The following is a 21,592-nucleotide window of genomic DNA, read 5'->3' as shown; positions in this document are numbered from 1 at the left end:
GATGTTGGCTGCTGTGGTCCCTAGCCTGAGCCTCTGTCTCATTCCCTCATGGTGCAGGGACCTTCGTGTGTCTCTATCAGCCTTTTCAGCATGTAACTGCTAGGCACCACGGTGTTGTGTGCCATAATGTTCAGGTGGTTTGTTGAAGGCCTGCCTCACGGCTTCGTACCAGCTGAAGTCCAACGGATGGGTCGTCTGTTAACCATTGCTGTGACCCAAACTCACTGGAAGTCAAAACAGACCTCTCTGCCAGCTTCCCTGGGCTCTGGGCTAGCGCCCTACTGCGATTCTTTTGGGTGGCAGATGAGTTATCCCTGTCTGGAGTCATAGATGTAGTTTTGCAAAGGACTGGGTAGCTGCACTGTCGTCTGTCTGTGCAGTTTTATCTTGTGCTAACTGTGAAAGGCATATCTGCAGTTGGCACAAGTAGGCTCTTTAAAAAGAAGGAGTGACACTGATTAACGCTTTAAACTGCTTATTATTATTTATTTATGGGGAGATGGAAAGTGATTTCAGATGAGTGAGAATTATTTAATTCTCATCAAGTTTTTCATGCTGTAATTCTATAGGCAGCTTAAAAAAAGCTGTGATCCATACATTGAAATCGCTGTTTGTGCACTCAAGTAATTGTGAAGTGAGATATCACTGTAACACAAGGGCTGCAGTTTTGACGGAACTGGCTTCGCAATTGCATACAAGGACTCTTGTTTTCTTCTGAGTAATAGAAAAGGCAGGATTGTGCAGTGACAGCAAGGATTAAAGGTCAAGTATTAAAGCACTTGCCTGCTTTCTACTACTAAACCCTTACTCTTGCAAAGATTTCAATTCCTTTATTGAGGAACACATTGTTCTTCAGTGGGAGTTTTTTCTCCCTGTTTTTTAATGATGAAAGAATAGTTTCTGCCACAGATACTCAAGTTTTAAAATGCTGTCCCCTGTGGCAGAATGAAGCACTGTCTAGGATGAGTATGAGGGATCTGGCCTGGCTCTGAGGTCTCAGGTACATAATTTTCAATGTAGTCACCATTGCACCTATCAGGATCTCAGTTATAACATTTCTGTGGGAGATACAGCAGCGTTGAGCAAAGGTTCTCTGTGTTTTGCTGACCAGAAGGAAATTATTTATTTCCACATGTTGAGGTGGACCTGCATAACAAAGCAACAGAGAAAGCAGTGTGAAACTAACCTGGTTTTACATGGCCTACTAGACGTGAAAGGACAATAATGTGTTACATTTATAAACAATACCGTTTAATTTCAGAGCAATGATTGCAGCTTAAATCCACATTTATTTCATCCTTTTTATTTCCATTTCTCTGTTGTGCTGTGAAACTGTCTATGGATATGGCTAATAACCCAGCTAAATAACCCTCTCATGAATGGGTTTCATTTATTTATTTATTACTCTAGGATTACTATCAACCAGCTGCAGCTTCTCTAAATGACTGTGGGAAATTTTTCCTTGGTAATCTTTAATGCTTCGAAAGATAAATTCGAACATTTGGCAAGTGAGAAAGCTCTTTCCTTTCAATGTGGAAATTAAACATGAAAACTTACATTAGTTGCCAAAAAAATATCGCCTAGTTGTTTTTTATTTATCTTAGAATATCCAGATAAAAGGTCTAAGAAGACATTAACTTCAAAAAGAAAAAAAAGTTGTAACATCTTCACCCAAGATAAGATGAAGATTGAAAAAAACTTTCTAAGGATTTTAGCATAAGGACTTTATCTAATTCAATGAGCGTTAGTGTTCATACTTGAGAGACTACAGCTTAGAGGAAATAGTATGAAGATGCCTTTACAGATAGACTGATTGATAGGGCTTCCCATCTGCTTTAAAATAACGCTGTGCTTAAGTGGCTCATTGATTTGAGAGTTAGTGGTATTCCTTGAGATACATTTCATTTTTCATGGGAGTGATCACTCCTGCCCACATCTGTAGCACTGTCAAAGCAGCTGTTTATGTTATTGCTACCCAGTGTGACAATTAGACACAGCGGCATTAAATTAGACCTTGGTTTGGTTCCTGTTGAAGGGAGAAGGAGTTTTGACATTGACTTTGTAGACAGCAGGCTCAGGCTATATATTTAAGCCATTTTCAGAATAAGTAATGTTGCTCAGCATCAAAAAAATAGTGTTTCTAGGATCATCTTTCATCTATGGCTCAGTCCAATGTTCTTACAAAGGTAAAATTTACATTTAGTGTACTGGAAATTTGGCTGTGAAGTGGCAAGGCTGGCCACACAGTTACCTTTCTGAATGGGGCAAACAGGCCAAAAGCATAGGCTTTGTCACTCAAAGCTGAGTAGGAAAAATCTGTAGTAAATATGACTGGTTCAAAAGCAATTGCTTCCAAGAACAAAAGGGACAAATGAACAATTTCAATGCAATTTTGCGATTTCTCCTCTCCCTCTGGAGTGTGAATGATAATTAGAGCACTTATGCAAAATCACATTTGTCAGCCTGGCTGCTAAATTCCCCTTAAAGCTTTATCCACAAAGAGCAGTCCGTTATCACTCCCACTACAGCCTACAGTTCTCATTTTCACTTTCAGGGACAGACAAGCAATTACTTTATCTGTATTGAAAATCTCATATAAATGTAACTACAGTGAAGCTAGATAAAGTCAGATCTACACACAAGGAGTTTCCAAACTTCATGACCAGCCAGCAAAGACCTGTCTCGGTTCCGGCAAGAGCTATATGAAGAGCTGTTACCAGACAGGGAAGGTATGTCCTGAAGCTGACATTTGTCCTACAAACAGGGTCAGTGTTGTAAGAAATGCTACATAAGCTGTGAAATACTGTTGTCTGTACCTGTTTGCCAGGAACATAGCTCTCCTAATGAGTGAGAGTAAAATTTCCATTCTAAGACCAGAAGGGACTCCCAGGGACCAGAGACCAGCCGTCTCTAGAGAGGGTGAATCACAAGCCTCAGTGGCTTCTGGTGCCATAAGATCTGATGGAGCCCTGCCACCAGAGGATCTCTCTTCCCCAACCCTCCTCCGAGTGCTTTGAAGGTGTTGCATCCTCTCATAATTGAGGAGGGGAAGATGCCATTGACAGACTTAGCTCTTGCCAAATCCCACTCGGTCCTGAGAGACAGATCTTGTCAGCATTAAACAAATTCAGAGAGAGAGAAACTCCATCTTTCTCAACCACATATTGTCCCTGAAGAGCAGTAGTTAAGCTACTGGCACCTCACAGATACTTGTCTCTCTTTGGAGATGAATGGTGCTTCAAGGATATGATGCCACGGCTCCACAAGCCTCTGCACATCTGCAAGCAAGCCTGGGCAGACACCCACCTGTGTAGATGTCTGATAGGCATGGATGCACTAGGGACCTCTGAACATGAAAAGAGGAAGAGAAAAGTTAATTATTATGAATTATGAATAAATACTGATGTAGTTGTGTACCATTAGGATATGTGACTGTTGAGGCTCTTAGTAATAAAGATAGGAAGTCACACTCTTAAACAAGTGCAGAGGTTCCTCAGGGGGTGATGAAGGCTGCATAAATGCCTTGGCAGATCAGTTATCAACTGATTTTAAAATGTCACATAGTGACTGTAATTCCTATCATAAATCCAGGTGCCTTACATTTGGGTTTGTATGGTAATCTGTACTGTCTACCCTCTGCCATCCAGTCTTAATGCTCTCTGGGCACCTAAAGGAAAACCTCTGAGCGTGCGCAGAGGCAACCCCATCCTAGGACCAGCTGTGTCCCTTTCTTGCCTGAGTTTCAGTGCAGTCCCGGCAGCCTTGAGTTCATACAGAAGCAGCGATTCTCTCTTTTAGCCTTCATGTTGGCAACCCACCTCTGCCTGCACAGATCCAAAATCTCTTTCAGGTACTTCTCTCACCTGAAAAAAGAGCACTAAACATGAGACAGAGGACACCAGGTGTCATGGAGCCCCTTTCAGTCTGTTGTGCCTATGCCACCGTGCTGCCAGTAATGCAGGATTAATCTTTCATCCAGTAGCATAACATGTATAAACCCTCCAGGGAAAAGTCTTCAGGATGTCCCGACTACCTGCTGGTATCTCAGCACCCAGCAAACGGGCTGGCTTTGGTCTTCCCAGCGCTTGATCTTCTGCTTGACTGCCCTGTCCCCAGGTTTCCCCAGAGAGGATGCCCTCCACCTCCACCTTCCTCCCGCACACCATGGGTGCCCTTCGGGCTGGGAGTCAGGGTGCTCTCCCAGGATAGCAGGGCAGCCCCTGGAGTCACAGCACTAAGCTAGGTCACAGGTCTTGCATTTCAGCTAAGCCTCTACTGTGCGAAGGGAGCACGACTCTAGAGCCTGCATCCCAAATGTGCAGAGGTACAGGCAGGACTCCCGGCACCTCTTTGTGCATTGTCTTCTATTGACTGGCTCTAGACAGCATCATAGTCAGCGTGCAAGCTGACTCTTCAGCTCTACCTCACACTGCCTGTTTCTGGAGCCTTAGCCCGTAGCTTGTGCGGGATCACTCTGAAGTGCCATACGTCAAAACTGTATGTGACACAGTGACTGGCAGCATCTAGCATAGGCCGTTGGGATCTCACCTCTTTAGTATATGGGAATACATTTTTCCATCTGCTTGAAAAATCAGCCTGGGCCCTCACTAAACATATTCTAAATATAGATTCAAATAAATCTGTGTAAATCGTTTATAATTCCAGGCAGAGTTTTATCATAATTTTGCAAAAATTGTTTTGGTTGGTTGATAGCATTTTCTTGTTAAAATCCAAACCATTCTGAAAATCATTTCTACACTGGAAACTCATTTTTCACATTTGAAAGTAACCACAATTATTTGTGCTGCCAATACGGAAATGAGAGGTTTATTTAGTGTGTGGATCAAGCTTATAAACAGCTTAAGTCCTCATTCCTTCTAACATCTTAACAGCTGTGCAGTTTCTTACAAAATATGTTTTATCGTTTCAAGAAATGCTGTTAACCTCGCAGTTTTAAAACTGAATGAACAAGGCCTCTTGGACAAATTGAAAAACAAATGGTGGTACGACAAAGGAGAATGTGGCAGCGGGGGAGGTGACTCCAAGGTTAGCCTCAATGTCACCAAAAGCGGGTAAACAGTATGTAAAGTAATTGGTGCATCTGCTGGGGTTTTACCTGCGACGAAACAGCTTCACCAGTAGCACAGCACTGCTGGTACCTGCAGTTGAAATCTAGGTGTATGCAATTACTGTCAAAGCAAAAATATTTGCATTTGTTTAAGCGCCCCAAGGGGAACTCGTAAACAGTCTCTGCTGTGAGATCCATCACCAGTTTTCAGAAACCTGCATCTTCTGAAATCGTGATGAGCCTTTTCTAAGCTTGCTTTTGTAAACAACCAGTTTGAAACCTTCAGGAGCAAATACCAACTAGCTCAGACTTTTTTCCTACTATGTGGTAGTACCCAAAATATTTTTTAGTCACAGTAGAGGAAAAGGGTGAAAATCAATTTGGCTGCCTCCTAGCAGTAATCTAACGCATGGTCCAGGCTCAGGGACGCACTACTGACACAAACAATACTGGTACAAATTACAATTTTCACATGAGTATCCAAAATAGGAGGACAAATTTCAGCTAAAATATATTCACGCTGACATTTCCTGATATCTTACCAGCCAACTGAAATCCATGGTGGTTCCCTAGGCAGAATTTATCAGAATTTATCAGACAGGAATTTTAAGCTGACTTTTAGGCTGAGGTGATGACAGCTTCTTATTCTTCCTGCATTTCCATATCTTCCATATGGCGAGTGCCACTGCTTCTTTGCCTCCTCACAGCTTCCTTTTGGGAAACTGCCTTATGCTGCAAAGAAGCAAAGATGTGGAAGTGGAAGATGGTGAAGTGCGGGAGGATGAAGATATTAAAAATATCCCCTCCGTGCCAGGCAGCATGTAATAATATTTATTTATGTGCTTGTGTGTGAACAATATATAAGAGAATGCTGCACAGGTGACTGTGCAGGCACAGAGCTAGTCAAGATATAGGTGGTTAAATTTGACTGATTTGTCATACACAGTTTATGTAGCTTTCTTTACAGTTGCCTACATATATTTTATCTTACTATTTTCTCCCCTTCTTTAGTCCTCCTGCTCTTTCATGCTGTGTCCTGGCCTCAGGGACCATCCCTTGGGCTGTTCTGCACTCACCCAAAACTGGTCTCCTAATCCTCTTCACTTTGCCTTCGATCCTGCCGCTCTACCTATTTTCCCCCCACCGCTCTGCTCGCCAGCAGTTACAGTTTCAAAAATGGTCTCTATTTTCTCTTCCAAAGTGCTTAGGCATGTTAGACCTGATAGCACTTACCTGCAAGTGGAGCAGACACCAACTTCTTCTAAGAAAGTTGACAAGTGAACCATAAATCTCCCACATTGCTACTATTATATGCTCCACCCAAGCCTAAACTTTTGCTTTATTGGGGGAGGGGTGTTTATTTAATTTTTTAAATGTCACAGGCAGGGAGTCACATCATTAAAATATCTCCATTTTCTTAGAATACACTCCTCACAAACCTGCTGTGGTTAAAAGGTTAAAAGAGCTAGGTAGCAAACTAAGGATGCTTTTAACTTACTTTCCCTGATTACCAGCCACTGGTGCTTTGACTCATGAAGCAGGAAAAGGGGAGCAGCTCATGGTAAAGGGACGGGCAGGGCTTCACCAGGGAAATGTCTGGAAGTGCTGAAGGAGCAAGTTTGGTGTGATGGCAAGTGACAGAAAAAGGAATGGGGGAAAAAAGTAGAAAAGAAAGGCAAGGAATGCGGTTCGTGGAGAAACGGGGAGGATCTGTGAATGCAGGAGGGAGGAAGGAACACATTGCCAACAGAAATGAACAGTAGGTGACACACAGGCAGTTCAGGATGCAATAGAAAATATGGTGGGCAAGGCAGCATTAGCAAAGGATGAAGGACATGATGGAGCTCAACCTGTGTTCTTAGGCCTATATACAGCCTGCTAGGAGCATTCATCTGACCTCAGGCCTGTTTCTTGCCACACGTTTTCCCAGGCACAGCTAAGTGAGTACTGGCAGTACCAGTGCTCCTGGGAAGCCCCAGGTCTATCATGCGCCCGCACTGCCCATGTTCAGTAGGACCAGGCACATCATGGAGATGAGCGGGCATTACCATGCTTCTCAAATTCTGCACTGCAGCAGCATCTGGTCTTGTTTTTTAAACTACAGCTACTCTGACTCCCCAAAATGTTAGTTAACCATTTATCATCTACAAAATCCATTTCCTTGTTCAGGAACAGTCTTGTAGGATCTGATCAATTAAAGTCAATAAGACCCTTTCTAGTGAATTAATGGAGCTCTAAATATTTTCATTTTATATGCTAGCAAATGGTCATTAGTGGAATAACCAGGACATCATTCACTGTTGTTGTAAATCTGATAGGTGCCAACAAGTCCTGAACTAAGCTCTTAATCATCTCTAGCGAACACTTCTTTTCATTGTATGAATTTTAAAAGAACAAACCCTGAGCTTTGTTAGCAGCTCCAGTCCAAATTACAGGGCTTCCTACTGTCATGAATGAGAATAAGAACATCCTCTTCTCCTGAAAGAAATACAGCACCTGAGACTTGACTGATAACCGTGCTGTTACTATTTGAGATTCACCAATCGCAATATGAGAGTCTAGACCCAGAATAACCCTTCATGATAGTACAGAGGAGTATAGAAATCGGGCAGTTTCATGAGAGCTCAGCAGTTCTCCAAAGGTTTGTGTTGCTCTGTAAAACAAGATTTCTCCTACCTCCATTCTGTGCTCTTAAAAGGTCATCTCTAGCCTCCCCCTTTATTGTTGCCTTTAAGGAACAATCTTCCAAAATTCAGAAACACAGTTCAGAGAGCTGCCCTGTGTGAACCACCTGTGGTTTAGTGATCTCAGTAATTAAGTCATGTTTGAAGATAAAACCGAGGTCCCCAAGTCGTTTGAGTGCTTTTGAAAGTATTACCTCAGATCTTAACTGTATGCCATCATCATTTCATGTAATGCATGGGAAGGTATTTAAACACAGTTTCTGCCACTCTGCTCCATTGTTTTTATAAAAGTGTGAGTGGAAGGAAGCTGTGCTGATGGATCTCTCCTCCGGTCTCTGCTGGCAGCCCTCAGGAGAACACGGTGGCCCTTGTTTTTCATTCAGCGGATGAGACTGACCTTACACTTAATTAATGGCTCAGCCGTGAGTGGGTAATGAAAATGCTCCTAAAGCATACTTGTGATTGCATTTTTAAAATCCCTGTCTACCAAAATTCTGCATTGGTTTCAGAATCATTCAATATTGTAATTTAAATGCTATAATTGCCCATTTGTTGTCCTGAACACAACTAACTCAGAACTTCATTAATGCCGTTTTAAAGCACTGTGATATCGCTGATGTTGCTGGCACAAAAAACCAGGCTCTTAAAAACCAGCCCTTCCAACAGCAAGTGATTGATGGCAAGATAGGAGGAAATGAGTAAGAAGCTGAGAGAGGAGGTAGAAGGGCTGAGAACATAATGAAAAGGTAGAACACCAGTGTCCCTGCGCCCAGGTTGGGCTGCGCCACCACTGACTTCAGCACGTGGGTGAAGAACAGGGTCTCCTGCGCTGTCACACAGCAGTTCTGCACTGTGGCTACATGGGACAAATTCTTCTCCATATATAAAGGGTAATTTTAGTTATTATTTCTCATGTATTATCCTTACATGAATTCAAGGCAGATGGATCCTGTTTATACATAACGAGGGAGATTCTCGGCAGCTGTATGTTGGAAAAACTGCACTGATTTTCACAAACTCTGCCAGTTTACTCTAGTTGAAGATTTAGCCCAACATTAGTAATTCAGGAATCACTAAACAACTTGAAAAAAAACCAAATCTGTAGTCATTTTCCATTGTAATATTAAGTATACAAGACCGAACTTGATGGGAAATTTAATTCTAAATGCTGGATTTATCCTCTCTATATGACTTAAGTACATTGCTCTTGCTCATGTACAGCAGACCATACTGATTTTTAGTTTCTGCCCCCTTTAATATCAGTGGGACTATTCACCAACTGATGTGTAAGCAGTGTGGTAACAAGTTGTAGTCTCTTGAGTTCGTGACTGACACGGTCAAAATGATGCTTATTTGGAGAGGATATTTTCAAAGAAAGGAAAGGCGCCTAGATAAGCGATTTGCCCTGAAAGCCAAGGTGATCTGGGCATTCATCTCCCATGGGAGCAGTTGAAAATCTCCTACTAAAATGAAAAAACAAACAAAACAAAGCCTAAAATACATGCAAAATTCACTATACCTGCAATCACTTACTGTGATTGCAAGCAGGTATATATGTTGCTATTCTTGAAAAGCGTAAGCAAAAATCTTCCTTTTCCACTCTGCAGCCCGTCAGTCTGGGCTTCTCCTATTGGACCATGTACATTTCCCATTGCAGCTGGCTGATTTAAAATGGAACAAAAATCCTGTTCTGAAAGTGTAAAATATTTTTAAATTTAAATTCAAATACATTTAAAATATTTTTAAATTTAATTTTAAATTTAGCTTGGAGTGCTTCTCCCTCGTCACAGCTAGAACTGTCTGAGGTGAGTTGTAAAGGACACATCATGTCTTACTCACACAGCCTCGCTAGGGCAGGCGAGAAAGTGAGGGGCAGAGGACAGGTTTCCCCGAGCTTGTGCAGCACCTTGATTCAGAAAGTGTTTCAGCAAAAATAGTGGAGAGGAGAAACGAGGGCCTGGCCTTGGACACATCACTGGCTGTATTTCAGTGAAAAGTGGGAATTGCCTCATCTATGCTGGCCATTGCCATTGCGTTCAGTTATATATTGAGGATAGCGTGGCAATTTTAAGCGTGAATTGATTGCTTTTCCCAAAGGAAAACCTGAGAGCTTCCTCACAGAGACAATGCAGAAACAATGACATTAAAGGAACTACAGCTGCAAAGAAGAAAAAATCCCTGCCGGTATCAGGCTTTATATTCCTAAACTGATAGTGCTGAAAAAACAAGCGAAGGATGGGAGACATCTGTTTTCTGACTTGTCCCAGCTTGCTGCTGGTCTTGATAGTTCATATTGAGTCCTAATTATCACTTTAATCAGTTTACTCTGCAACAACTCCACAGGCTTCTGATTTTCCATGTGAGAACAGTACCTGGATGTCCCTTATCTTCGTCATAACCAGCCCTGTTAGACTGCTGGGATTTAGGAGCACCGAAATGTGGCTCAGTGCCAATGCATGACATGTTACAGATGACAGCTATCCAAATAATATTAATTATTTCGCACTTGTACTAGAAGCAAACAGAGGATCATATTGACAGGCAACTTGCCAGCATCCCAAACTGCTACCCACTCATTTCACAGCTATGGGACTCTCATATTCTACTATCAACCTGCACAACCTGCTGCCAGGAAGCCTAAAGACAAAATGTAAGTTTGAAAGCTGGTGTTGTGGTTTAACCCCAGCCGGCAACTGAGCACCACACAGCCGCTTCCTCACTCCCCCCCGGTGGGATGGGGGAGAGAATCAGAAGGGTAAAAGTGAGAAAACTCATGGGATGAGATAAAGACAGTTTAACAGGTAAAGCAAAAGCCGCGCACGCAAGCGAAGCAAAACAAGGAATTCATTCACTGCTTCCCATCGACAGGCAGGTGTTCAGCCATCTCCAGGAAAGCAGGGCTCCATCACACATAATGGTGACTTGGGAAGACAAACGCCATCACTCCGAACGTCCCCCCTTCTTCTTCGTCCAGCCTTATATGCTGAGCATGACGTCATATGGTATGGAATAGCCCATTGGCCAGCTGGGCCAGCCGTCCCAGCCACACTCCCTCCCAGCCCCCCGCGCAGCTGGCAGGGCACAGGAAGATGAAAACTCCTTGACTAGCATAAGCACTACTTAGCAACAACTAAAACATCAGTGTGTGATCAACACTATTCTCATACTACATCCAAATCACAGCACTATACCAGTTAACAGGAAGAAAATCAACTCCATCCCAGCCGAAACCAGGTCAGCTGGAAAAGATCAAGAAATAGGCATTTTCTCTTCTAGAAGCAGAGTATTCCATATGAATTAAATGTGTAGGATTTGGAAAGTGGATGAAGCATTTCCTTTACTTAAAGGGATCACTTGAGAGTACCTGGGAATCCTCTCCCCCAGCTGTGGCTGTCAAAAATTGTCATTTCTCCGAGGCACCAAGGCTTCCTCAGTAGTAAATGAAAAGAGATGGGCATCTCGACAGCATGCTTCATCCTTTGTTAAAACTGGTATCCAAGCCCACCTTTTGGAGGTAATTATCTTTTTCCCTTAGCTGCAGGGAGGCCTAGACAGACAGCCAAAGCTTGCAGCATAACTTACGGGTGAAAAAACTCAGGTGAGGTGAATCCCCCTCTTTACGTATATATACAAAGAGTAATCAGAATGTATGAAAAGACGGGATCCCTAAAGCTAAGAGTAGGAGGTTCAGGAGCTGTTATTTGTGTATTAAATATATATATAAACATGCACAAATACATTAATACATAAGCATTAGGGGTTTCCAGTTAAACCAGTTATAGAGCTTAACAAGCCCCTTTTCTCTTTCATAGTAACTATTTTAGTAGGTTCAGTTACACTATACTAATTAATGCTTGCACTGGTTATTTGTTTATTAAGCCTTGAATTCAGGAGTTAACATTTTAACAAGGCATGGATTATGGTATATTATGAGAGATTAATTTTCCCATAGGAATCTGCTGGCACACACAGGATCAGGTCCTATGTCATATAACATTACCAGAAGGCTATCTATCACATGCCATTTGTGTTTATCTACCTCCTTCTCCGATACATATTGTATTTTCATGCACACCTGCACATAAATAGATATCCATATGCCTACCACATTAAGAATTGGACAATCAATGATTCAAAGCGGAAAGTACATAAAATGTCTGTTAATCATTTCATATTTAGAAAATAAACTGGTACAACTGCACGAAGTGGGGCATTACCATAATACTCTGAGATTATTCACTGAGTTTAAGTAACTTCAGTGTAAACCCGTAGCGTTCATGACTTTGAGGCATCAGATTAGGTTTCATCTCAATATTAAACTCTGTTATGTCACCCAGAGCAAATACCACTCGTAAGAGAAGATATTCCAAGTAGTAATTTATCATCAGCCTGGGACCCCTGAAAAACTTATGTGAATAAGTGAGATTTAAGGAAAAACTTTGAACTTGAAAATAATGTTGAAACAGGAAATGAAAATGAAAGATTGACTGTCATGTTCTTCTTAGCTGAGGACAAGGGCATCGCAGCTCTCCCCCTAAGTTCTCTGCATGCAGGCCTCCTGATTACAGGTCTGTGCCAAGTGGTTATAGGCAGCACACTGCACGAAGCATCTCCTTTCTCTTGCCAGGATAATTTTGAGGGCAGTAAATGAAATAGCTATAGCGAAGTCGTATTATTAGTTTGTATGCATACAAACTAAAAATAGATTGAAAGCAAGGAACACAAATGAATATGTTTCTTAAGTCGTATATCCAGTTGTATTATATATGTCTCTGAAGGGTATGTTGTTAATATGTCTAAGCCAATAGTTTTGGGTTCACAGTAATTGCATACTATTTATTTACAAATCTTCCCCAGCAGTATGTGCCTGTTACCTAAAGCGATGGAGCAGGTCCCGGTCGTATGTCTGTCTCTAAACCTGGGCCAACAGTACATGACATAGCACCCACTGTGGCCTCTGCTCTGTCACTTTGCAATGCGATTCTATGTAGTTTTACTTGAATAACATAAAATAACATATATAATGTTATTTATGTTATTTTCCACGTGAAGAACTCCTGTAAACCTTGCCGTTTTGAAACTCAGTGAGGCAGGCGTCTTAGACAAGCTGAAAAACAAATGGTGGTACGATAAAGGTGAATGTGGACCCAAGGACTCTGGAAGTAAGGTCAGTCGCTGCAGTTCGGGACCTACTATCGTGTTCACAAAGCAGTAAAGAAAGTAATAAACAAAATGACTTAGAAATAAAATAAGCAGCTGTAGACACGGAACGAATCAGCTTCGCCCCATCTTGATGGGGGTCACACTTTAATTTAAAGAAGCACTATTGCTTTTTAAAGTCTTCAGTGATATACATCACCGAACATCGTCCTACATATTCAGGGCGTCTGCTGAAGAGTTACAAGGCAGTTTTTTGGGTTTGGGGGAGGCAGGTTGGGTTAGTTGTTTCCTTCCTGCCTAGGGAGGATGGGCTTTCCCCATTGACTACTTAGGAAATGTCCCTTCATGCCTTCTCCTTTTGGAGCTGGCCTTCCTCAGCGGTTTTCTGAAAAGCAGAAGTGCTAGCGAGAAGGATTGCCTTTCATCGCTGCCCAGGATGGTCGTGCCTGGCTCCCTTTGGGAAGGTCCCTGCTCCTTGAGGAGCCAAGGAAGTCTTAACTTGAGCTTTGAAGTGGAAGGCTTCGATAATTAATAGCTTTCTACAGCTTCCAGTGTTTACCCTAGTCCATTCCCAAACAGTAATCCTGACAGCTCCAGGGAGCGGAGCCTTCTCTATTTCTCTCTATTTGGGAACAAACACAGAAGCGGGTATTTTCTGATGGCTGGGAAGCACCACAGTTAGTGCCGGCCCCGTACTCGAGGAGTCTGAAATTTCTTCACTGTGCCTGTCTCCGTGCCAGCCTGTGCTGTCCAGAGCTAAAAGGAAAGCACGACGGGCAGTGGCTGCTTGCTGCCTGCGTGCCCTGAGAGTTACCCTGCTGGATAGCGGGTAAAATTAACCTGGGAAACAAACTTCCAACACATTTTGCTTTTTCTGGCAAGTACTTTGGAGAAAGGAGTGAAAAGCAGTTAAGAGGATGGCAGAGTACCTGTAAATGACAGCTGAGAAAGCCTCAACCCACCACGGACGTTAGGTCAGGTCTTTCTCCGTCCTGCCTCCTCCTTGTTTGCAAGCACCATGGTAGCAATTGCCACCAGAGAAACACAGTCAGCTCCAAGATATGCAGAGTCCTCTTAGCCAGCTGAGAAGAGACAGGCAAAGCAGAACCCAGCTATAAGCCCCAAATGCCTCTATATGTCCGTGGGAATTGTTACTGTGCTAATCTACCGATTACACAATAAATAGTGCCTCTTTAAATTAAACATCCAAATGTTTTGCATTCTTCGTAAGTTAAAATTTCATAGAGATTACAATTGGAAGTTAAGTACTCTCCTTACTTTAGGTAAAGATTATATAGTCTGCGTAAGAATAAAGCTTTATAAGTATCTTAAGGTGCAGTATGGAAGTCAATCCTGAGAGTTCCTTGAGAACTGTGCTAAAAATGCACATGGATTTCAAATCAAAAAATACAATTCATAACTAAGCAGTGAAGTATAGAGAAATGTAGAATAGTTATTTACTACAGTACATCCAAGAAAGTGATCGTTTATAAAATGATGCATATTTAATAATTTGCTAAAGAAAGTTATCATTGTTGTCTAAATTACGAATAATGTGTAAGATTTCAGAAATTGCTATTTTAAATTGTACTACTACTGAGCCTTAGTAGTCCATGGGCATGTTCCAGAACTGTATCTATAATAAAATAAAACCAAAATACAATAATCGGTAAGAGGCAAATATATCATGATGTGTATAGTACAGTGTGCATTTTCAAAGGAAGTGTTTGTTCAAAGAAATAACAAGCCTCACATGTTATTTTCACCTGTTATTTAAGTATCAGAAGCTCAGTCTGGATCTTTTAAATTAACAGCAATGCCTACCACAAGTACAATTGCTGTTTTCGTAAAGATCAAGCAGAGTCTTGTCTGATGTAAATGGATTTCTGGATTTCACAGCTTTTAAGGAGCTTTTAAGGAGCTTTACGTACTTCTCCACTTAGTGGAAGTAATGCTTTACAGTAAGCAAGCAATGACATCCTGATATGTTGGCAATATACTTACAATAATATTTTTTATGCTGACCAGGAAAATTAGGCACTTAAAATATATTTTATAGATCCAGATAGGTCAAGTTTTGTGAGAAGTATGTAAACAACTGTCATTGTTATTTATTTCTATTTCCAGTGTTTTAACGTGTAGCTTGTGCTCCGGGGGGTCTGGTTTCCGGGCTTAACTGTGTCGCTTCTGTTTTCCCAGGACAAGACGAGTGCCTTGAGTCTCAGCAACGTTGCTGGAGTCTTCTACATTCTGGTTGGAGGCTTGGGCTTGGCAATGCTGGTGGCTTTGATAGAGTTCTGTTACAAGTCCAGGGCAGAGGCGAAACGAATGAAGGTGGCAAAGAGTGCACAGACTTTTAACCCAACTTCCTCGCAGAATACCCAGAATTTAGCAACTTATAGAGAAGGTTACAACGTATATGGAACCGAAAGTATTAAAATTTAGGGGTAGGACTTAGGGCCTACTACAGTGAGTGGGTGATGCATCTTGTAACGCAGTGTTGTGACATGTCTGTCTAGTGGTGCTTGCTTCTGAACAGAGCTTTATATTTTGGAAAACTTCAGTGCGAAGTGGTTCAGTTTTTTTGGCTGCAGATGTACAGTATACTATTCTATGTTGCTAATAGACATCTGCATTGCAAGGAATTTTTAACATAAAAAATACATCTTTAACAACTCAATGTTGTCAAATCAGTTGGGAGATGACAACTATTTGAAATCATAAAATATATATTCAGAGGGCCAGTGTTTAATTACTTGATTGGCCAGTCTATTTTCCTAAAGACTTGCACTCTACTAGTAACAAATTGCTGTAAGCCTTTATTATTCGATGTTGTCCCTAACTGGGACTTTGTTATAATCGATATTTAGGATAGGCAACATCACTGAACCATAGTTAACCTAACGGAAGACAAGGCACTGTTACAAGAAGTCTAAATGTTGTTTTACCTTCCCTCCCTCCTCCCCACCCTATTCCTTCACCCTCCCTTTGATACATGTTTTATGCTAATTGTGTGGCATTTTTTTCACAATATCCTGCTTCAGGTCAACCTTTGCCCACTATAGTAACCACAAAAAGTCACTAACCAGTGAATAGACATTGATTATCGTCCTTGGCTTTCAGGAACATACCCCCTTACCTAGCTCAGGACTAGTGTATTTTAGGTGTTCGCACAGCGGTTTCGGAGACTGAACTGCTGACGTTGCCGAGCTGCATCCTGCGCAGTTCCCCTGAGTGGGCATGCGGGGATGGTTTACTAATGTACTTGTTCTCATCCGTGCAGTGAGTATCTTGCCAACTAATCATTAGTCAAATCAACTCTCTGACCTTTGGAAATGGCACGTAGCAGCAAATTGAGCTTCTAAATATAACTTTTGCATAGCTCCCAAGCTATACTGGCTGCTTTATAAGTGAAGGTGCGGCTAGGACCCTACCTTTTCTTGCTACCTAGAGCTGCCTTGCACTTGCAAATAGCAAGCCACATGTCCCCTCTGTTAACAAAAAGCTTGAGCTACATTTTTCCTGAAATCGCTGAGCCATCCCTATCGTGGAAGTAAGAAACAAAAATTTAGGGAAAGGAGATGAAGAATATAATTTTTATGTTGCCACCTAGAAAAATTTTTGGAGGAAACAACTGGAGATACAATTATTATTTTTTATTTATTATTTATATAGCGCTGGAGTACACGGCGCTGTACAATAGGTGAAGTGTGCCAAACACATAACAGGTCCCTGTCCCGAGGAGCTTACAGTCTAACGGCACAGCCGGTACAATACCGAACCATACAGTACAGAGCAAACACAGAGTGAGCAGAGAATGGTGTTTGAGCATGATAGCTGGAGCGCTGCAAGGAATAGGTGGGTTCTCAGGGGGCAAGGGAGGGGGCTTGGCGTACGCTGGCTGGGAAACTATCCCAAACATACTGTCGCTGTGTAGTTTTCTTTTGTCCCCTGTTGTACAAGAAGTCATGACTCTGGGTATATTTTAATTGTAACAGAGCTGCCTAATTTCCCCATGTAAAAAAAAAACAGTCTTAGCTGTGCACTTTATTCACTACTGAAAATGTGAGGTATCAGGGGGACTCCAAGAGTATAGGCCAGTGTTCATTACTGTGAACTGGGAATCAGGACTTCCAGATGCTGATGTTAGTGTCCCAAGTTCACTGCCTACTGTCAGTAATAAGGGTCTTAAAAAGAAATAATCCTGTTCAAGTAATCGTGCAAAATGCAAATTAAGAGATCTTTTCCCTTTAAATTCTTTAGCGATGTGCCCACAACGGAGTGCCCCCAGGCTGGTATAAAAGTAAGAGTCCCAGAAAACATATTCCTTATTACGTTTACAGGGTGCAATGCATCCAAAACATGGTCTTAAAGAAAGCAAACAAAAAACCAAAGCTTTCATTCAAATACTGACCTGACCCAAACTGGCTTAGCATGCTAAACATGGCATGACTTGACAATCCCCTGAGTCCCCACCCAGCTCTGTGATTCCAGTGCAACAGACTGATTATACTTGTAGAGTTTATCTTAGTCTTACTGTTTTCTTGAAATAAAAATTAGGGCTGACTGAGTTTTATTTTTTAAGGAAAGATTGTAAGTACCTTTCTCTAAAGTTTGGATTTTTCTGGGACTTACTGCACACACAGATGAATTCTTACAGGAAAAAAATAGATTAAAAATGCCCACGTTGCATTTTATTTTATTGAAAATTCATGTTTGGGTCAGTCAAAACTTCTGATAATCTCTTAAAAACATTTTAGGGTGCAGACATTTAAAAATTCACAAAAAATTGGAAATAACTAGAATTTCGAGCAAATATAGACTTCTGAAATTCTTCATTCTACTTATTTGCCGTAGTATTTACCTGAGAAATTTCAGCATGTGAACATCTTATAAAAACACTTATGCTTATATGTGGGAGACTGCCAAGGTCCAGTCATCCTCTCCCGGCAATTCTTGGCCATCCCTAGCCACAGAGGCAGCCAGGGGTTACCTGTGTGCCGTGCTCTGTACAGGGTGACTATGCCATCTCTCCGTACACATGCTAGTCCTAAACCCCTCTTAGCAGTACAGAGCCCACAACACTGGTTACACATTTTTCTGCAGACATATGTCTGTCTTAGGCATTTTGAAACCTTTGATGTGTTTATTTATCCAAGGAGTAAAGGGATCGTATTGGGACTAAAACTTGCTAATATGGAAAGATGCTTGGCGGTTCTAACCTGCATGAGTAACCAACACGCTGACTTTTTAAGCTAGCATCAAGTAGTTTTAATAGCATATGTTTTAAACTAATATAAAATAGCTTAAATAACCCACTTGACAATTAATATTCATTACCATGTTTTTTCTTTTAGTTTAATCCAGTCAAAAGTGAGTGAAGCCTCAGGGAAATTCACCTACCTGTGAGGCAGCAGAAAATGGAAGTGTAGGACTAGTCTGTATGCATGGACTGGTCTATATGGTAAAGGACAACTCTGTATGTGTGGGATAAAGACATTCAGAAGGGATGACAGGCTATTGCATCTGCCAAAGGCAGGGAAGGAAGTTCGTTTTAAGGAGGGAACAATCCCTTCCTCTTCCCCTGGGCAGCAGTTTTCCATGTTTGTGTATCAGTAGCAAGCCCTTAGTGCAGTGGTTGAGCTGATGCCGTGAGAACAGCGCAGAGCCTAGCAGCCTTCTCTCCAGCTGCTGGAGGGAAAAGCCCTGCTGAATTCCTCACCCCAAACCCACAGGCTTTCGAAGGGATTGCCCAGTATCCAGCCAGCCACCACCGCCGCCTCTCCATGGCCTTCTCAGTGGGCCATAAAGCTTATGAACCAGCTTCCAGTTCAGCTGCCTTCTCTTGCTCTCCCATCCCATGCTGATATTTATAATTAGCAAAATTAATTACAAAACTACAAAAAGCAATGAAAAAATTATGACATTAATTTCAAAAAATGTGAAGTGCTACAGGATGGCTCAGTAAATGTGTAATGCACTTATTTTAACTTGTATACTTCCAACTTCATATTCAAGATAGAAAAATTCATTAAAAGTTCATCTTAAATATTTGTGCTAAAGACACTCCATGAGACCCTGATATTGGAGGAGCCTGAACAACAAAAGAACCCACACAGGCTAGGATATTTGTATTATATAGACTGAGGATATCAGTTTCCTAAATTCCCATTTCCCAACAGGAACAGGGCAGTCAGTGTTTTCATGTGTTTAATTCCACAACTAATTTAATCAAAACTAATGACAAATTTGAAAATACATTATCATTATTAATTGCATACACTTACTGCACAGAGACTTCCACAATTTGGGTAATATTCACAGTAAAAACCAAGACTTTTCCCTCTCATCCCAGCCTCTCCTGAAACTGTTTCTGCAGCCAGGCCATAAATCTGAAATTGTAACAGCACAGTTAAGCAGAGTATTAGCCTGGCTTATTACCTATAGCATAGTTTAAAATTAACACAGAAGCTTACCTGGTTACTTGGCTTTATGGCACCTTCCCAAGTACAAGTTTGACCTGCTCCTCCTGGCTTTGTTAACTGTCTGGGTTGTTTCTGTGGTGCGTTGCTGAGTTGTTGTTAACCTCTGCCATGAGAAGAGACGAGTTGTTTTATTGCAGCTTTTTCTGTTATTCTGTGGAAGGCTGCTGAGAAATTGTTTGTTATTCTCATTTGATTTTTTTTTTTTTTTGGTGGATCCCTTTTTACTGTCTTTCTGTCCTGAGTGTGTTGTCAATGGCCAGAAAGCTATATAGACTGAGCTACAACACCACAGTTACACATAACTCATATATCCCATAGAAATCTGAGTTCTCTCAGATGGCCTGAATGGCCATGAACAGATAGCTGATCAAAGTGATGGAGAGATGCTGGTACGTAATGATGACTTTCTGGGAAGTTTAGCACATCTGGAGTAAGCAGTCCTTTTCCACCGAGGTTTGCATTCTCATCTGGTTTGGACTCTCATCCCTCCCCAAAACTAAAGCACCTTTGCTTTTTCTTGCCATTGACCAAAACATGTTCTGTGTATTTCTGCAGGCAGTTACCAGTCCTCGACATCCATTTGCAATGGGACTCTGGACGTGCACTATGTGGAGCTGCACCACATTGCATTGTGTCTGTGCTTTGCAAATGCATAGATTTTTATTTGCTGCCGGAGAGTAGTTGAGGTTTTTGGTACTGTGTGGGCCCAGGTCCCCACTCCCTCATTGCCTCTCTCTCTCTTTTTATATCTAGCTGTTGAATTAGGTCAAGATATGTTTGGTAACAGACCCTGTCACAGAGTACTGTGGCAGCAGGGAAACCTTTCAAAGGGTGACTTTGGACATTGCAACTGATGATTATCAAAGCCAAGGTTTGCGTAAGGGGAATGCCATAACGCCCTCTGTAAGCTGAGGCCTTTTCCTGAATTCGGCTGCTTGTGAGGGCTGAGGTTTTTAGGGTAATTGATTTGGACAGTTGCTTTTGTATCCAAGCTCCAGCTGTGCCACAACAGCAGCTGTACTTTGGAGAACTCTTTTTTGAAGGAGCTACTGATAGCAATGCAATATTAGACTTGTGCATTTTCGTAGAAGTGCACCCAGAAGCAGTGGAAACATTTGGGATTTTTAAGGAATCTCCCTCATCCCTATACACACACACTCATATATAAAACTAACTTAGAATATCAAACACCAGCTCAGGATTTCACTGCTACCTCAGAAGGAGAAATCGGGCTCAGAGGGACAAAGTTCTAAATGCAGAGATCAGTAATAAGGCAAATAAAATGATTTTATGATGTTTGTCATCCCTTTGCTCCTGTGTGAATGCACCCTCCTGTCTCGCTTTTTCCAATTGGTATTTCAGATTGCATCCCTGCACACCAATTACACGAGTTAGTTGTGCAGACTATAGCTTCTGCTGACTAGAAATCAGGTTTCCCCACTAATTGATATCTTAACATGGTACCTTTGAAATCTGTTTCAATGTAGCGTAGTTTGGGTGCCTGTTGTTCCAGGTGTCCTTGCTGCATTGGTTGACCTTAGACACCTCCCCTAATTTTAGTCATCTGTAAATCATTTAGTCTAAACTAGTCATCTTGGCTTTTTCTATCATCGCATGAGAGGGCTCTTTTAGATTAGGTTACTGATTTTTGGATGACTAAAGTTAGATGGTATAACTACAAATCTTTTTTTTTTTTTTAACAAAACCAAATTTTTTGCTTGAGTCAATTAGTCTCTAAACAAGATATTTTGTTCTGATTTACCTGAAAGTAAAGATTTTGAGGTAACAAAAATTTAAACCTTCTTGTGGAAAATTTAGACCTAATGTAGAAAACTATAGAAAATTGTATTTTCTCACAATAAACTACATTTCCTTTGAAAGTTCCCACCTGCTCTAATTGTAGGAAAATATATATATGAAAAGAGATTTGAGGACAGTTCTCAGATTTACTGTTACTAAATATGTGCATTGTGAAAAGACGTAGTAATTTCTTTAGATTTGATCCACGGAATTATCACAAAGATAGCTGATACGGCTATTGCAATTTATAAACAAATTTCAGTAGTTATATTTTATCTTGACATTCCTAGTTGAAGTTCTAAGCCTATAAATACCTGTGCATGACTTTATTCATAGATGCTAATGCTTTCAGGTTCATAAAAGGTCTTGATTCTCATTTCACTGTATATAAATGT

At 41.4% G+C, this 21,592-nt stretch overlaps 1 protein-coding gene across 2 annotated transcripts in view; it reads left to right on the top strand.

Annotated features, from left to right (window-relative positions):
• The window catches only part of LOC104073558 (glutamate receptor 4), a 50,109-nt gene that overhangs the window by 27,071 nt on the left and 1,446 nt on the right, over window positions 1–21,592 (top strand). Inside the window, exons 4-5 of one of the 2 annotated variants that reach the window (XM_009573387.1) lie at window positions 12,805–12,919; window positions 15,112–15,246. In XM_009573387.1, coding sequence (XP_009571682.1) covers window positions 12,805–12,919; window positions 15,112–15,246 — 250 coding nt within the window. Of the gene's footprint in view, window positions 1–4,931; window positions 5,047–12,804; window positions 12,920–15,111; window positions 15,247–21,592 lie in introns of both variants that reach the window. The other variant, XM_009573379.1, reaches the window with a different exon arrangement.

This window comes from Fulmarus glacialis, unplaced genomic scaffold (assembly GCF_000690835.1).
Source record: "Fulmarus glacialis isolate BGI_N327 unplaced genomic scaffold, ASM69083v1 scaffold6290, whole genome shotgun sequence".
Taxonomy (NCBI): domain Eukaryota; kingdom Metazoa; phylum Chordata; class Aves; order Procellariiformes; family Procellariidae; genus Fulmarus; species Fulmarus glacialis.
This window is presented reverse-complemented; position numbering and strand designations above follow the sequence as displayed.